Source organism: Phocoena phocoena, chromosome 9, assembly GCF_963924675.1.
Source record: "Phocoena phocoena chromosome 9, mPhoPho1.1, whole genome shotgun sequence".
Classification (NCBI taxonomy): Eukaryota; Metazoa; Chordata; class Mammalia; order Artiodactyla; family Phocoenidae; genus Phocoena; species Phocoena phocoena.
The window spans coordinates 73996342-74013735 of record NC_089227.1 but is presented as its reverse complement, the minus strand read 5'-3'; the positions used below and the strand labels follow the sequence as shown (position 1 = coordinate 74013735).

The 17394-nt window shown below is 34.8% G+C and overlaps 1 protein-coding gene across 1 annotated transcript in view; it reads right to left on the bottom strand.

Annotated features, from left to right (window-relative positions):
- CFTR (CF transmembrane conductance regulator) overlaps positions 1-17394 on the bottom strand; it is a 201451-nt gene that overhangs the window by 72406 nt on the left and 111651 nt on the right. The window contains exons 12-17 of the mRNA XM_065883990.1: positions 16362-16456; positions 13776-13862; positions 11328-12054; positions 10879-11007; positions 2856-2893; positions 2148-2398 (exon numbers count right to left, since the gene is read on the bottom strand). Of these exons, the coding sequence (XP_065740062.1) occupies positions 2148-2398; positions 2856-2893; positions 10879-11007; positions 11328-12054; positions 13776-13862; positions 16362-16456 (1327 nt within the window). The remainder of the gene's footprint in view (positions 1-2147; positions 2399-2855; positions 2894-10878; positions 11008-11327; positions 12055-13775; positions 13863-16361; positions 16457-17394) is intronic.

The window sequence follows — 17394 nt, the reverse complement described above, 5'->3', positions numbered from 1 at the left end:
CCAGCTCAAATTAATCCCTTCTTCCTCTGGACACACTGAATACCTTTAATACATCTTTACAGCACTTCTGTGTTGTAATAATTATATCCATGTTGTACAGTCGCTTGTATACATGTCATCTCTTTTTTCTAGACTGTAAATTTCTAGAGGTCATTGGACCATGTCACATTTATTTTGTATCACTCTGAGCCCTCGGCAAAAAGCCTTATGTAGGAAGAATTCATTTATTTTCTTATTTGTCACTATCTCCTTGCCCTTACTAATGATATTTTATTTAGCATATTTAATTAAACATATTTGTATATCTTTTCATAAATGAATCAAAAATTGAAAAAAAAGTAGCGTATGGTATTTATTCTGTGTAGAAAATGAAAGTTGCTTTGGTAAAAAAAAAATATATACATACATCATTCTAGTGCTTAGTATATTTCAAATGGGAAACAATAGAAAGGGAACAACAGTGGGGAACCGGCATTTATTTCATGTTGGCTATGTAACAGGCTAGTAGATGATGACTTTTTTTCATTCTCACAATGATCCTCTGAGATAATTATTCCTTTCCTCATTTTACAGATGTGGATGCAAAGTCTCAGAAGATTAACTTGCCCATGATCATCACTCTGATGAGGACAAGCCAGACCTCAAACAATTCCCATGCTCCTTTCATTATATCTCATGGCCCATTTCTCACTGCTAGAATCCTGGGCAAATCCCCTACCTTCTCTGGATCTCAGTTTTCCCATTTAAAAAAATGAAATCATTGAATCAAGGTAATTGGGCATTCTCTCCTAGGTCTAAAATTTCTTAGCTCTAAAACAGAAGTGTGGTGATGAGTATATCCAAATGAGGCAAGGCTTTAGTGATACACAAGGGCTTAAAAGAATAAATGTAAGGAAGATCTTCTTGAATACGAACACTGAAATGTTTTACCCAGAAAAAAATGATGGACAATTCTTATCTTGAGATTTTTAGATACATATCACTCTAAAAATCTCAGTCTTGGAATTTATTCTTTCCTTTATAATCAAGTGTTCCTGTGTCTACCTCCTCTCCCTTGTCTGGATTCTTCCAGGGCAAGAACTGTGCCTTATTCATCTTTTCATACCAGTCCCTGGCTTAGTGCCATAGAAAGTAAGTGTTCAACAGATTTCTGTAAGAATAAAACTTGGGAGATTCCTTATTAACCTCAGATTCTTTAAATGTGAATTTGTCTAAAGGGGAATCAATAAAATTGATTACTTCCAAAGTACCTTATTGTCCTTAGTTTTTAAAATCTTTGGTCCCTTTATTTCACTACTCTTACTTTCTGTGGCCTTAATTATTTTTGTTGAGGTATAATTGACAAAAAATTGTAAGATATTTAAAGTATACAATGTGATGATTTAATATACGTATACGTTGGGAAAGGATTCCTCTCACTGAGTTCGTTAACACATTCATCCCCTTTCATAGTTACCTTTGTGCGTGTGTGAGAGAACATTTCAGTTTTATTCTCTTAGCAAATTTCAACAATACAGGACAGTGTTATTAATTATAGTCACCGCATTATACATTAGATCTTCAGACCGTACTCATCTTATAACTGACAGCTTGTACTCTTTTACTAACCTCTATGATAGTGTCAAAAATACTTTAAAAATACATTTGGGATCCACCCAACCCATTTAAAACAACCCTGAATGAATTTATGGGATCATCTTTGAACAGTTACATGAAACTAGATTACTCTACCTCATCAAAACACTTTATTAGTAAAAGAATCTTAGAATTTTTTTTGGTCACTTCAAATCTTCTCCTCTTTTAAACAACAATATACATTGGCAGCAAGATGCTTAGAAGCGGGCTAGATCAAATATCTGAATAGAGAAGGACAGCTGACTCAGAAGGGCCTGCTTCTGCTGCTACAGTCCCATCAGCGTCATGTCCTAACAAACTGAGCTACTCTAATTAACTGATACAGAAATATGAGGAGTGACCGTATCTGAGAGCCTATAATACCTGAGACAGGTACATGCCAGTCATAAGGAAGCTCAACAAAGGGTAGATGCCTGCATGCAGAACCCAGTGCTACTACTAGAAAACCAACCAACTCACAGGCCCTGTTTGTGGAGGTGCAGTAGCTTCATTTTGTACACCTAGTCAAGTACCTGCTTTCAACGTGTTGAGGGTTGACATAGGGGCTTGAAGAACAGACTGTAACATTTTGTGGTGTAGTATTTTTGACACTCTGATTAGAGTATGCACCAGTGGTAAACCTCTGAAGAGTCCCAGAGCAAGCAAAGTGTCAGCTACTCCCACATAAATGTAAAAAACATAATACGAGCTGGTGCTGGTGATGATCACTGCATAACTGTTATTTGCACTCTTAGTACTATTCCCTTTGTCTTGAGGAAGTGTTCTGTAAAGCAAAAGGAAATTGCTATCAGGCAACCAAACTTTCCCATTGAATTTCCAATACATATAAATGATGCTGAATTTGAGTCTAAAGAAACACAACATATTTCATTAGCAGAGCTTATGCCTTTAATCTGAAGGACGTACTATTGCAAGAAAGTAGATTAAGTTTTTAACCATTGAAATAGATAAAATTTCAAATACTCAGAGAAAATACTAAGTGTGCAAGGTCGTTTTAAATATTGTTATTGCATTTTATGGAAACTAAGCACAACTAAATCCTTTAAAAATTGGTAAAGAGCTGCAGGAACTGCACATGCTCACAATTTTAAACAAAAGAACTCAATTTTCCTCTACAGTACTGTGGGGAAATGAAGCAGAGTGGATATTACAATAATTAATAAGACCCAAATAATCAATAGAAAAAAAATACAATCCACAATAGGACATGGAATACTCACTTTGGAAGCAGCCACAACACAACCGAAGAAGCAGCCACCTGGAATGGAACAATACACACTTGATTTTTTTTTCCAGCATCTTCTCCTATTTTTCCCACACCCACTTCTAATTCCACCATGACTAACATTGAAATATACACAATTTCATTTTCCTTTGCTTTACTTTCCTGGGTCCAGCAGCTGCAATAATTGCTCTAAGAACCACTATTTGAGGTGAGAACATGTTAAGTTAATGGAATTCCAATTTCACTGAATAAAATACTTTTCCACTTCTCTCCTTCATTCAACAGGAACTGTTCATTGAACCTCACAGGAGAGCTAATATTGCAGTTAAACACTTTAAGTAATAAAGTTTGTTTCTTATGAAGAGATTACTCTCAGCCTGCTGGCAGATAATTTATCTGGTTGGTGGCTATAAATAATTTCATTTGTCATACAATGATTATGAGGGGCATAACTATAAGACCAATTAATTACTGGAAAAGATGAGATATCTATTCATGAAAACCAGTTAAAATCTCAAAAGTGTAAAAATTCATGTTTTTTTGGGGGGTTGGTGGTGGGATGAATTGGGAGATTGGGATTGACAGATATACACTAATATGTATAAAACAGATAACTAATAAGAACTTGCTGTATACAAAATAAATAAATAAAATAAAATTCAAAATAAATGAATAAATAAATTCATGTTTTTTAAATAAAGATAAGGTGCATTCAGGTTAAAACATACACTATTGGCACTATTTGGGCTTTCTCAAGGTGGAAACTTTTGGTTGAAGAACAAATGTTCTATCCCATAACTAAACCAAAAAAGAAAAATGCTTAACAACCATGATTTTAGTTTTTCGTTTCTGTGTTATTTAAATGATCTGTACTCTGTTCTATTTCAATTTGGCATTGCAGTCTCCTAAATGCTGTGGGAAAACAATCATGTGATGATACCAACACAGTTATAACACCAGAAATATTTACACAATTGTAAGACTGAAATTATACAATTAGCCTGATAATAACTTTAACAAAGAATCAAATAGAAAAAAAGGAGAAATTGTAAGTAAAATAATTTGAAAATGAACACAGAGTAAAAATAAATAGGGGAGAAACAAATACGCTTGGTACAAGAAATCTATCTCTTATTTCATAATCAATTTATCTTAAGTATTTAACAGTACCATATAAAAATTATGGAGAATAATTAGCATTAAGAAATTACATTATGAAGTTATATACTTTAAACAGTATATAATTTTTGGTAAATTTGCATATCAGATAGGAGTATAATAATGAAAAATCTAATAGCATCATTCTCACTTTCCTACTTTTTTTCATTATACACATAGCCTCCATGAACCATATTAATACAAAGAAAAACCACCTTTGTTTCCTTGAAATTCAAGTGAGTTCAAAATGACAAGAAACACAGCAATAATCTAGCTATTTCAAAAGTCTTTGTTCCAGTACAAATGTTTTCCTATTTCCTAAGACTAATCAAATTATTCAAGAACCTAGATAAGGGTATATTTGTGAGGGACTCTTTGGCTATTATAGTCCCTCTTTGTTCCAGTGAAAGAAGTGTCAATAATGTTGGCATTCCAACCTTCTCTGAATGTGAGTAAATCCCAGAAATAAATATTTTATAATATTTACAATAACCAAAGCAGTTGTTCAAAGACACTGGTCTAATCAGTGTAATATAAAGTTATTTCTTGGCTCTTGTGAATAGAGACCACTTGCGGAAGAGACCACCTGTGGAACCACCAACCCAAACTACTTTTATTGACTGGAACAAAAACATTTCCAAGGACTTGACATAATGACTTTAATGAAAATGTCTGGGGCATATAGAAACAATTAAGCAAGCAAGTTCTAACATTTAATTTCCAAAATGTTTGAGGTTGGGCTTCCCTGGTGGCGCAGTGGTTGAGAATCTGCCTGCTAATGCAGGGGACACGGGCTCGAGCCCTGGTCTGGGAGGATCCCACATCCCGCGGAGCAACTAGGCCCGTGAGCCACAACTACTGAGCCTGCACATCTGGAGCCTGTGCTCCGTAACAAGAGAGTCCGCGATAGTGAGAGGCCCGCGCACCGCGATGGAGAGTGGACCCCGCTTGCCACAAGTAGAGAAAGCCCTCGCACAGAAACCAAAACCCAACACAGCAAAAATAAATTAATTAATTAATAAACTCCTACCCCCAACATCTTCTTTAAAAAAAAAAAATGTTTGCGGTTATAAAGTTCATACAGTTTGTGATAGAGTGACAGTACTGAAAGATTAGAGGAAAAGCAAAAAGGCCATTATTTTCAGCTCTTTCAGGGTTTTAAACATCATTCCATATCACATAGAAAATGGTCCCGTCTAGATCAGCACTGTCCAAGAGAAATTTCTACAAAACTAGAAATGTTCAATATCTGCACTGTTCAGTGTCATTGTCACTTAATACACATGGCACTTGATCACTTGAAATGTGGCCATTGTGGGTGACTGAGGAACTGAATTTTACATTGTGTTTCATTTTAAATAATTTCATTTAATTTATGTGGTCATACATGGCTGGTGGGTGGCTACTGTACTGGACAGTGCATGAATAGACTAAAACTGTTAGTTAGATAGGGGTGTAGCCAGAGTATTTATTATATACCCATGCTAGGTATCAGGAGTCTGATGATGGTGTCCTCTAAGGATAGATCCCTGAACAGTCAACGTGATGATTCACAAACTTTGCAAATGACCCCAAATGAAAAAGAAGTAGCCAGTATTTAGAAGCTAGGTCACAATTTAAATTATATAGATAATTTGTCTCTATGATTTAAAAAATAATGGCATGTCGGGGATAGAATATACAGCATATACATACGGAAAGAGAAATTAAGTGCCTCTTTCTGAAAGGCTTATTTGCTAAATGAACTAGTAAACATCTTCGGACACGTGATAGATGAAGGTTGATCATCTATATAGTAAAACACCAACAGTATGATTTCAAAAATAAGATGTGATGGAGAACTACAGGAAGAATACATTCAAGACTTAGGAGGAACCCTACCATGACATAACCTGGCTAGGTACAAGTTTGATACTCACAACGAAAGAAAATAGGCGTGAAAAGAGAAGAAAACTGCCAAGGCCAGGTACAGAAAAGGTTCAAAAACGTGAATACAACCACATGAGGTATAATGGTCCAATATTCTATCATGAAGAACTTTAATAAACTACAAAGAAGACACTCCTAAATACTTCACTGTGGAATATCTTCAGAGGCCTTTAAATATGACTTAAAGGTTCTAAACACTCTGGATGCTGAGCCTAGTTAATAACAGCAATCCCTTCCTGTCATAACAGATGTTCTGGCCTCCCTTTGTGTCCCCATCCAATCCATTTTCCATATAGCAGACAGAGTAATCTTTTTTAAAGCATAAAAAAGTCATATCATACCCTGAATGAAGGCTTTCAAAGGCTTCCTGTTGCACTTAAAATAAAATCCAAACTCTTTACTTCAGCCAATGGTTCTGCAAACCTGTTTCTGGCCTACTTTTCCAATGTCACCACGTGACATGCCACTCACTTCTCTCTCCCACTGTTCCAATTGTGCTGGCCTCCTCTCAGTTTCCATAATTTACCAAACTTTTCCAAGACCTTTGCATTTGCCCCAGTTTCTGCGTGTCTGAGTCCTTCTTATCTTTCGGGTGTGAATGAAATGTCATTTCATCAGGAAGCCTTCCCTGTCTACCCTCCTTTGCCCAGCTTTATATTAGCCCTTATTATAATATAAGTGCCTTATATTAATAAGGCTAATATAAGTGCCTTATATTAATAAGGCACTTATTACACTCTGTGATTATTTCCATCAAAATGTATTTATCCTCTGTTCTCTTTCCTATTATAGCCTTAGTGTCTAAAACAACGCCCAGTAAACAGTAGGCATTTGGTAAATCCGTACTTAATAAATAAAGGAAGGGATAAATAAGAGTATACTTAAATAAAAAATACAGGGACTTCCCTGGTGGCATGATGGTTGGGACTCTGCACTCCCAATGCGGGGGGCCTGGGTTCAATCCCTGGTCAAGGAACTAGATCCCACATGCATGCCACATCTAAGAGTTCGCCTGCCACAACTAAGACCCAGCGCAACCAAATAAATAATAAATATTTTTTTAAAAATAAAAAATACCGATGTCAACAGACAGAAATTATATACTAATCACATAGAAAACATTTAAAAAAGCATAACATATCATGATATGTTATGTAGGATAAAGATAAAGAACCGGAACCAATTCATTCTATAAGTTCTGTACAAATGCAGAATTCAGAGCTCTTCCCAAGTCACACAAGGAGATCTGTGTGCAAATGACTACCGTTAAAATAGTATTGGCATTTTGAGTTTTCACCAAGGAGCACAGTATTATGAATGTTCTGCTAACATAAGTACATTAATGTATTCTATCTGTACACTCTGTTTTGTACTTCATGGTATACACAGCATATAGAATTATGCCTGACATACTGAAAGAACTAAAAAAATAGGTGTTGAATTAGTAAGTGGCTGAATGAATGACAGGCAGTAATAGTAAAGTGACACCTTGTTATGACTTAATCGCAGATTTCAATGCTTTGCAGGTTAAATCACGCCCTAAAACATAGACACGTGCTAAGTAATGCTGCCTTAAAAGTATTACTATCAATAAAGGTATAACTATCATTAAGGTATTATGGGAGCATATATTGTGTATACTAATAATGTAAAGCCACCTAGTGATTCCTCATTAGCAAACAGAAGGGAAATCATAAGGGAATAGTATATAGCAGTTCTCTGACACTTTTCTTAAAACTCTCAGGAATAAAAGGACTGAACTGGATCTTTAGATACTCCAGGCAACAATAATACCCTCTGGTTGTTGTAAAAGTAAGGAGGAAACTGCCTCCTACTGTATAATTTGCGTTTCTTCTCTATCTAGTCAATGCTGTACTGCCAATTTAGAGCACTAGAGAGACCAACATAATAGAAATTTAAAAGCCTATATCCCTGGTGCTAATATCTAAGAACTTAACAGAAGATATTGTTCCATGGTAAAGAAAACAGTACAAAAATATAAGGTAGACTGACTCCTTTATCAAAATGACACTCTAATGATAATTGGTAACAAACTGAGTAGACCAAACTAATTTTTTAAGTTTAGCACTTTGAAGAAATAAAAAAGTTACTACTTTCATACTCTAAAGGGGAAGTTTATTGAACCTACTCTATAAAATTATAAAATCTAGATTGAAGTGGGCCCTATGAAAACTAAAAATGGGTACATCACTTCCACAAAGGAAGAAATGTATCTTAACTTTTCTTTAGGTTCTCTGATCATGTTGAGTATGAGGCTCTAAATAAAGTTTAAAAGACCTAAACTATCTTCCTGGATTAGCACTTGTACCATGATGCAAAGCACATATGAGATATGTCAATGGTAATGAGAAGAGGCACATTGGTATTAAGAAAGGAGCTTAGTCTAAAAGTAAAATTATGTAAATTTTGATTCAAAGATGTGACAGAATTGTGAACATCTGAATGATTTGTTTAGCTGTATAACGGTGCACATGATGAAAACAATTACTGTTTTTCTACTATCACCAAGTTTTTGTTATTCAAAATTTTGAGAACCAGTCAATTGGCAATGCCTTCAGGATATTGGGCCAAAAAAGGCTCATAATTTTTTATGTTATTTCTTGCCTAGAAAATGACATTACTGGTTATTTTGTCCATTAAAAAGAAAAGTTTTTGCAATAATTGTGAGAGCTAAACTAATAATGGGAAGTTATACAACATTTACATCCTCTGTTGTAGTTTGGTTTCTAGCCTAAAGACAAAGGACCACTGTCTTCTTGAGTAAGTGAGCTGCTAATATTGTACACATGTTCAGTGGCTCAACGCTCAGTCTCTAATTAATTAACTACACACTGTGTTGGAAGGCACGTAAGTTCAGCTCTACAGCTCTACAGCTCTACATGGGACAAGGGTCCTGTAAGTGAACATAAATCACCACCACATTCAGATAGGACCATTTTTTCTCATAAAACTAAACTGAAGACAGTCAAGTAATGTTGATCTTTCAATGAAGAGGTTCAAATCATTAACAATGACAAAGGGCTGGTTTGAGATTAACTGTGGCACAAGACTGAGTTTCATTCACATTAATGTTGGTCATTTGGCATGACTGGCAGAGATTAATGAGGTAAATTAAAAATACATTTCAACGTAATTTTCATTACCTCATGTGAGAGTCTCGAGTTACTCAACCCCATAGTTTTGTTAAACTGTAAAAGGAATTATTGAAATTTTTACTATATCTCTGTCATGGACTTGTTCACCTCAAACTAGCTTGAGCTTTATAATAATGATAGACACTAAGGATAGTAGTAAGAATAGCAATTAGCATTGCTCATTATATGCCAAGCCCTACAGTAAGTGCTTTATAATCATGATATCTCTTAACCCACAAAAATGACCTTTGAAATTGGTACTATTACAACCTCCATTTTATAGATGAGGAAACTGAGGCTCAGAGAGGTTAACTAACTTGTTCAGGGTCATAGTGTTAAAAACACAGAATTAGAATTCACAGCCAGATCAGTCTGAGTCCAGAGGTGGCACTATGCAATACTGCATCTCACATTCAGCCTCCATTTGTTTTATTAATTTAAAATAGTAGTAGAGCAAAAGAAGTGATATCATCAAAACTCAAAGATCAAATGGAAGCCAACACTTTATAGGTGAAGTGGTATGTACAACTTTTGGTACATACCTTTAATATTTTACACTACTTTACATGGTCAAGGAGGAGTGATAATATTTTATGTGGACTTCTTAACTGAGGTTAGAAGCAGCCTAATAAGACAATGGTGTAGTTTTAAGTTTGGGTTTCAGGTATGTATATAATTATACACCCTCAGGAGAGGCAGTACTTCACCTGGGTCATTTCTCCCCCTGAAGGCAGCCTGGGCCTTTATGTTGGATTCAGGCTGTATATTAGGACACATCCAGCAGTATCCTCCAAGATAAATATCTAGAGTATTCATTCACAGGCTGAATCCAATCCAGATATGTTTTTTTGTACCCACGTAGTGTTCATTTGTTTGTTTTACTTTAACCAACTACCCACAATTAAAAATGAGAAATTTTTACAGAAAAAATCTTTATTTTCATCTTATGTTGAAAAATAAGAAGGTTTAGTGAAACTGATCCCAAAACCCCTCATGGGAAGTCCTTGGCTGGTGTTGAGTTACGACTGCCCCCGTTCGACAATTGGAGGGCAAATATTCTCCATCCAGCCTCAAAGCCACTTCACCACTAGACATCCTCTGCCAAGCCTCTTTTCTCATTTAAGTGGCTGCTCCTGATCTAGAGAATAACCTCACTCACCAACCAGCTTCAGAAACCTCTTACCTTAATGCAGAACTGAACCTGTGACCTACTGCCCTCCTCTTTTATTTTAACCTGGTGATGTGAAGGAGAGCAGCATGGTAAAGAGACCATGATGGTGACATTGAAGACAAAAGAATTCTGTAAGCAAATGGGTGATTTGAATCTCTGAAAGGCTTATTTAGAATGATTTCTAAGCCACTAATATATATTTATTTTATTTTGTGAGGAAATAGTCTTTTAAAGGTGGGATTCATCACTGGCATATTTAATAATGCAATATCTAGAGTCAAATGAATTTAATATTTAGTACAGAATAATTTTCATTGTTTAAATTCAATTCATATAAAGACATCCTACTTTGAGGTTTTGAATGTCTCAAAAACTCTTCATATAGAAGATATGTGCTTAAGTGTATTTTGTATGCTATGTATGAAGTAATAAAATATCAATAGAAGAACTATACATATCATTATATGATATAAAATTTCATATATACACATACACTTATAATTATGCATACATATACATTTATACATGTATATATATATATCCTTCCAAACTATTCCTAATTTAACTTTAAATCACATTAATATTTAATAACAGAAAATTCTTACCTCAGCCAGAAAAATGACCAAGCACCAAATTAGCACAAAAATTAAGCTCTTGCGGACAGTAATATATCGAAGGTATGTGTTCCATGTAGTCACTGCTGGTATGTTCTCCACATCATCAAAAAAGCACTCCTGAAACAAAGAATCATAGTTATTACAATGTGACAATACAGGTTCACACCAGCACTGTGGTTTTATTTTGAATGTGTGGAAATAAAGGAATATTACTATTTGAAACTAAGTGAATTTCAACAAATATAAACCATTATGAATGACACATGTGATGTCACTCCACAGCCAATATAATGTCCACTGGAGCAACAAGTGGACATTATATTGGCTGTGGAGTGACAAGTTTTGCTACATAGTATGTATTACATCCCACTCTTTGTAGCCAAAAGAAAAAAAAGAAAGGAAAACACGGAAACACCACACTGATTACTTATACACACCCTTAAATCTTCTTCATTAATTTCTTCACTTATTTCCAAGCCAGTATCTTGAGATAACCGTCTTGAATATATATCTATTTCAGTTAAGTTCGCCTGAGGGGCCAGTGACATTTTTCGTGTAGATGTCGCTGTCTTTCGGTGAATGCTTTGACCTTGGTTCACCGAGGAGCAGGTCATAAGGTTCAGGACTGACTGCCTCCTTCGTCTCTGAAATGTGGGACCAGCATCGATCATGTTGCTCCGAGGCAGGATAGCCTCTCCCAGTTCAGAACCGGAAACTAAGGATAGTCTTCTCTCTAAAGGCTCAACAGAATCATCTTCGATGCCATTCATTTGTAATGGAGTCTTCTGTACAAATGAAAATTTCCTCATAGAGCTGATTGAATTGAGAATGGAGTTCTTCCTCTTTTCACCAAACTCTCCAGTCTGTTTAAAAGATTGCTTTTTCGTTTCATTCCAGGACACAGAAGTATCTCCTTCTAGTGAGAAACGCCGTAAAGTCTCAGTTATGATTGAATTTCTTCGTTCTGCAGTAAACTGGTCAAAAGTGTCATATCCCATGAGCTTTGAGCTGAAGTCGGGCCGTTGATTTTGTAATTCAGAAAATGTCCCATAAAAATAGCTGCTACCTTCATGTAAAATTAATATTTTGTCAGCTTTCTTTAAATGTTCCATTTTAGAAGTGACCAAAATCCTAGTTTTGTTAGCCATCAATTTACAGACACAGCTTTAAGAATATAAAAATATATAAATATTAATTTAATAAACAATTTATTACAATAGTATATATATTGCATTTTAACATTTTATTAACCTATTCTTGTATAAAACCTCTACCATACAATGTTATTATTATACTTAAAATAAGTAAATATTCAATAGTAACTAATTTGCACTCTTGAATTATGATGACATGAAATACTGTATTACTGAATTATTATAGTATGCTACATTATAAAGTTGAGTGTTAACAGACCTAGAATGAAATTAAATATCTGATATTAAATAAACATTTGACTTTGAATGAACTGGTTACCCTCTGGGTCATGGCTGATTCATCTAGAAAATAAGGGAATCGTTAGATGACCTTTAAGATTCCTTAGGGTTTATATTTCTACATGTCTTCTAAAATGTCAGAGCTTTCTTGTTCTTTAAACTTTCTACTCATTTCCTTTTATATTTTAAGTTGACCACCAATTTTGTCCTCAAGAGCTTATATTAAGACTAATTTTATTTGTTAAAAACACAACAACAGGGCTTCCCTGGTGGCGCAGTGGTTGAGAGTCCGCCTGCCAATGCAGGGGACGCGGGTTCGTGCCCCGGTCTGGGAAGATCCCACATGCTGCGGAGAGGCTGGGCCCGTGAGCCGTGGTCGCTGAGCCTGCGCATCCGGAGCCTGTGCTCCGCAATGGGAGAGGCCACAACAGTGAGAGGCCCGCGTACCACAAAAAAAAAACACAAAAAACAAAAAACACAATAACAAACCTGAGAATTGGATAATACATTTGACTGTCCTCCAACAAAACTTCCCTCTAAGTCTAGAAGTAAATCCTGACTAGAACCATCTGAAACCAATTTCTTTTTGGCATTAAAACATTTTATATTATATATTGATAGAAAGAGGCATCATTCTAGTCTATACTCTAACATACTAACATAACTAGCAAAGTTTATATTGGTAAGAAGGTACTTATAGTTACAGGATTATAAAAATAGTATCATAGGTATTAAATTTTGCTAAATTCTAGGAAAGGTGCTTCTAGGAAAAATATGGCCGTTTTATACACACACAATCTACATCCTTATTGATTAAAATGAATCATGATAATTCTCTTAATAAACTACTTTACAGTCTATGAAATCATTTTGAAACCTTAAAATCAAGTTATATAACTAACTGTTCCTGGTAGGAACTTCACATACGTTGAGCCCTAATGGGAGCTCCAATGAAATGTATACCCTGAGCTTTGCGTGACTGAGGAGAAGGTTCTGAAGGAGGTATTGAGGTAGATGAATAGTCTGAGCATTCACCTATATTAAAACATTAAAACCTTCAGTTTCTTTGGTTCCTTAAGAAGTTTACTACCTAAGGAGGAGATAAAATAAAATACTAACACGAAAGACGTGAATAAAAAGTTTAAGTATAATAATCAATTAAAATAATATAAGCTATGTCACAAGACAATAATACTATAAAAACCTACCTAATTAGTGATTGCTAAAGTAATAATGGGAAAAATTGGTTCAGCATAAGGTGGATAGAAAAGTGGATGTGATCTTTAATGTTGACCATAGAGGGAAGATCAGATTTGAGTAAGTGGCTACATTACATTCTGCCGTTCTGAGTCACAATGGTGGACATATTTCTCAAGCAGTAATATGCAGCCTATGGTGGTATAGTTGTTCCTTCTTGTCTTTTAGCATGGATAAGTTATTCAAAGAACATACCTTTCAAATATTTCTTTCTCTGTTAACACATCTAGGTATCCAAAGGGAGAGTCTAATAGGTACAAATCAGCATCTCTGTATACTGCTCTAAAAAGAAAATGGAAATGAAATTAGATTCCTTCAATATTTCCCATGTCTTTTGGTATGGATTATTTTAAGTGAAGAACAAAAAGATAAGTCATATGTGATTTGTATGGCTTTTCACAATACTCCAAAAACTGCTGAAGTGGTTTTGCTAAATATAAGTGACATACACTTGAAGTTACAAAAGTAACAAACTGAATCACACCATACATACAATTTTAAATATTACCTCAAAAAAGAAAAAGAAAACCTTTTAACAGTTGTATCTATTTACAGCCAAGCACTATGCCACACGCTGGGAATACAATCGTAAAAATTACACAAGTTCTGCCCTCAAAGGTCTTGCATTTTGGTGGGAAACAAAGAAGAATAGACTGTTTCAAACCTGTAAAATGTCAGAGACAGCAATTAAATTGCAGCACTTACGTGAAATTATTTTTTAAATATTTTTTCAGTGTTGACTGTTACCAACAAATTGATAGCAGTGTTGTTATGGCTGTATGATTGACATTGCTCTTTGCTCCTTATAGTCTTAGTTTCTGGACCATACTCATAAAAATGCCACACAAGTGAAGGATGAAAAATTTGCAATGAAAATGTATACCCATATTATTTTATATTATAAAATTTTAGAAAATTTTACTATTTTCTAAGTTAAAAAATAAAATTTTATGAGCAAGTAAAATCTTCATTAAGTTGATCTTAGGACAGTAATAAGATGAAGATATGGTCCCATATGAACGGAAGTGAGGCAATTTCTTCATAATATTTAAATTTTTTCAGCTGTGGTTGTTAGTACCCTATACCTGTGCCAGTCACATAGCATTCAGTGTTTACGTATAATTCTGTAAAAAAGGAAACTGTGTTTAGTCAGCAGGTAACTAAGACAAGTAATAATAATAATAATTAAAAAACAGAAATGACAAAAAGTCAAAGTAAAATCTAGAAGAACCTTTGCAGTGTAACTTATTTTTGAAGATAACACATAAGAACTAGATAAAAGTCCCCCATCTAAATGTACCCTCGAGGGCTTTCTTCCCTTACTCAGCTCTTCTCTCTAACTACACATCTATGACCACAGTTTCTCAAGAGATCAGAAATAACATATTCATCATCCCCAAATGGACAACACATGACACATTCAGATCAGAATAGCAATAAACAATTATTTTCTTTAATGCTTCAAACTGTGTGCATTTTATAATAAAACTGCATCTTCAACTGGTAAATACAAACTCAATTCTATTCTGAATGCCTGAAGCCATAGAGCATATCCTACCTAAATTTGAAATGAAATGTTTAAGACAAGTCTTACTTTGGCTCACAGATTAATCAACTTTCAGTTATTTAGAAAATATTATTTTGTCTGTGAATTATCCATATCTATTGATTTATTACTTGACATTGTAATCCCAAGATCAAGGTGTGGTTTAACGTAGAGTCAAGACGACCTGGTTCAAATTGTAGAATTTCCCAGTGTGGATTTTGGCAAGTTAAGATCTAACCTCCTCATTTATCTCATTGTCTCTTCTATAAGTTGGGGAGAACAATACTTTTTTGGCAGAGTGATATGGGGATTAAGTAAAATTACACATGTACTCATGCACACCCAACCCAGAATAGTACTAGGCAACTGTAGGTGCTCAGTGAGTTAGTTTCCTGTCCCAGCTTTTGAAAGCACAAGAAAGTAAGGGAAAGAAGCCAAAATATCAATAAGTCAAGGTGATTTCTTGCTAACAACTTCGGCAACACAGTAAGAAGAATCTTGTTCAAATAAAACTGGAGTAACATTTGCCACACCACATCACCAATAATTTTTTAAACTGAGAGTTACAATTTAACCGCAAAGGTTTCTTCTTGACACAAATTAACTATACATATATATATATATATATATACTTCCCTTTGACACTTCAAAATGCTTAGGCCAAGAATGTCTCCACCAAGGGATCACCATAGCCCCCACTATATTAGATGTGCTTGTCCTATTTATTTTTCTTTAAAGATTACAGACTTTAAGCTAAGTGACATCATTTGCCCTGCTATCTCTGTCATGAGATTAATTAGTTATGTTGAAAACTTTGAAAATTTATGTTTATCTAAACCAAGTAGCATAAACAGAAGCCTAGAGCAGGTGTGTACATTTTGGGATGGGGTGAGCAAGGAACTGTATGAAGGACTAAATAAAAATTTACATCTTCTCTTTCCTGGGCTAGGCAGAGTGCCCGGGTTTTCCATTTGTAGTAAATCATATCATCAGGCAAACAAACACACACACCAACATAAGGGTATGCATTTTTAAAAAGCCATCAGCTTTATCAGACATGAACACTATATCATTAACTATAATTCTTAAAGGTTATTCTTAACCTGCTACCTATAAGATCCTGGGTATTTTTCAATTCCAGAAACAGAATATGAAGAAATAGAGAATCATCTATAATTTTTTACATGCATGATATTTACAACAAATGCTCACTGGACCAATAATCAGATATTCACCTTGCTAAAGAAATTCTTGCTTGCTGACCTCCACTCAATGTGATTCCACCATCTCCAAGAACTATGTTGTCTTTCTCTGCAAATTTGGAGATGTCCTATTATCAAAAATAGAGAGGAATTGTCAGTATGTTGGATCTGAATTTGAAAGGTACATTTTCCTTCAAATGCAATCGTATATCAGACTTCTGCTTTAACCACAGCAGAAATTGTGAACACCGCATCTCAGTTACTTTAAATGCATTTCAATTGCTCAAAACATTGTTGAAATTTTATAAAGAAAACTTTCTTTAATTTTTCAAATGTTATTTAGGATAATTAAATAAGAATTGGAAAATATCAGAAAGTAAAGCATATGCATATTTATGATACGTAAAAATGTGTGTATATCATCCATTGACCATTTTACAAACCCAAGTGCTATTAATGTGCTAAAGTACACTTCCTTTCAATTTAAATTCACTCCTTTAAAAGGAAATCCCCAAAGATGAATAAACCTCCTAATAAGAGAAACTAAAAGAATACCATTTACAGCTCCCTGCAGTATCTAAGCATATTCAGTGACCAGGGGTACAAGGCATCTCTTTTCCACACTTATCTCACCTACCCACCCAAACAACGCAGCCTTCTCCCTCATCCATCCTCCCACCTCATTCTTATGTCCTCTCCCCATCCGCTCTGTCTCTCCTGTCACCTCCCTGCCACATGTGTCCTGTCATCCCTTCTCCAGTTAATGAACTCTGTGGCAACAACCATGCTAGACATTGTGAAAGATTATAATTTATAAGAAACAGTCCTCACATTGCAGTCATTGTAAGTCTAACTTGGAAAATAAGCCATAATCCTGGAGAAAGCTAAAAAACATCCCAAAGAATCAATTAACCATTTTAAGATAATAAAACAATATGCAATTAATTGGCAAATTAATTGTTCAGAATATAGAAGTATTGTAAAGTAAGTAGAAAATGCTATAATGCTTTCTGGAATAGGTGAGGTTTGCCCTGAGACTTGAGAATGTGACGAGTTAGATGGATAG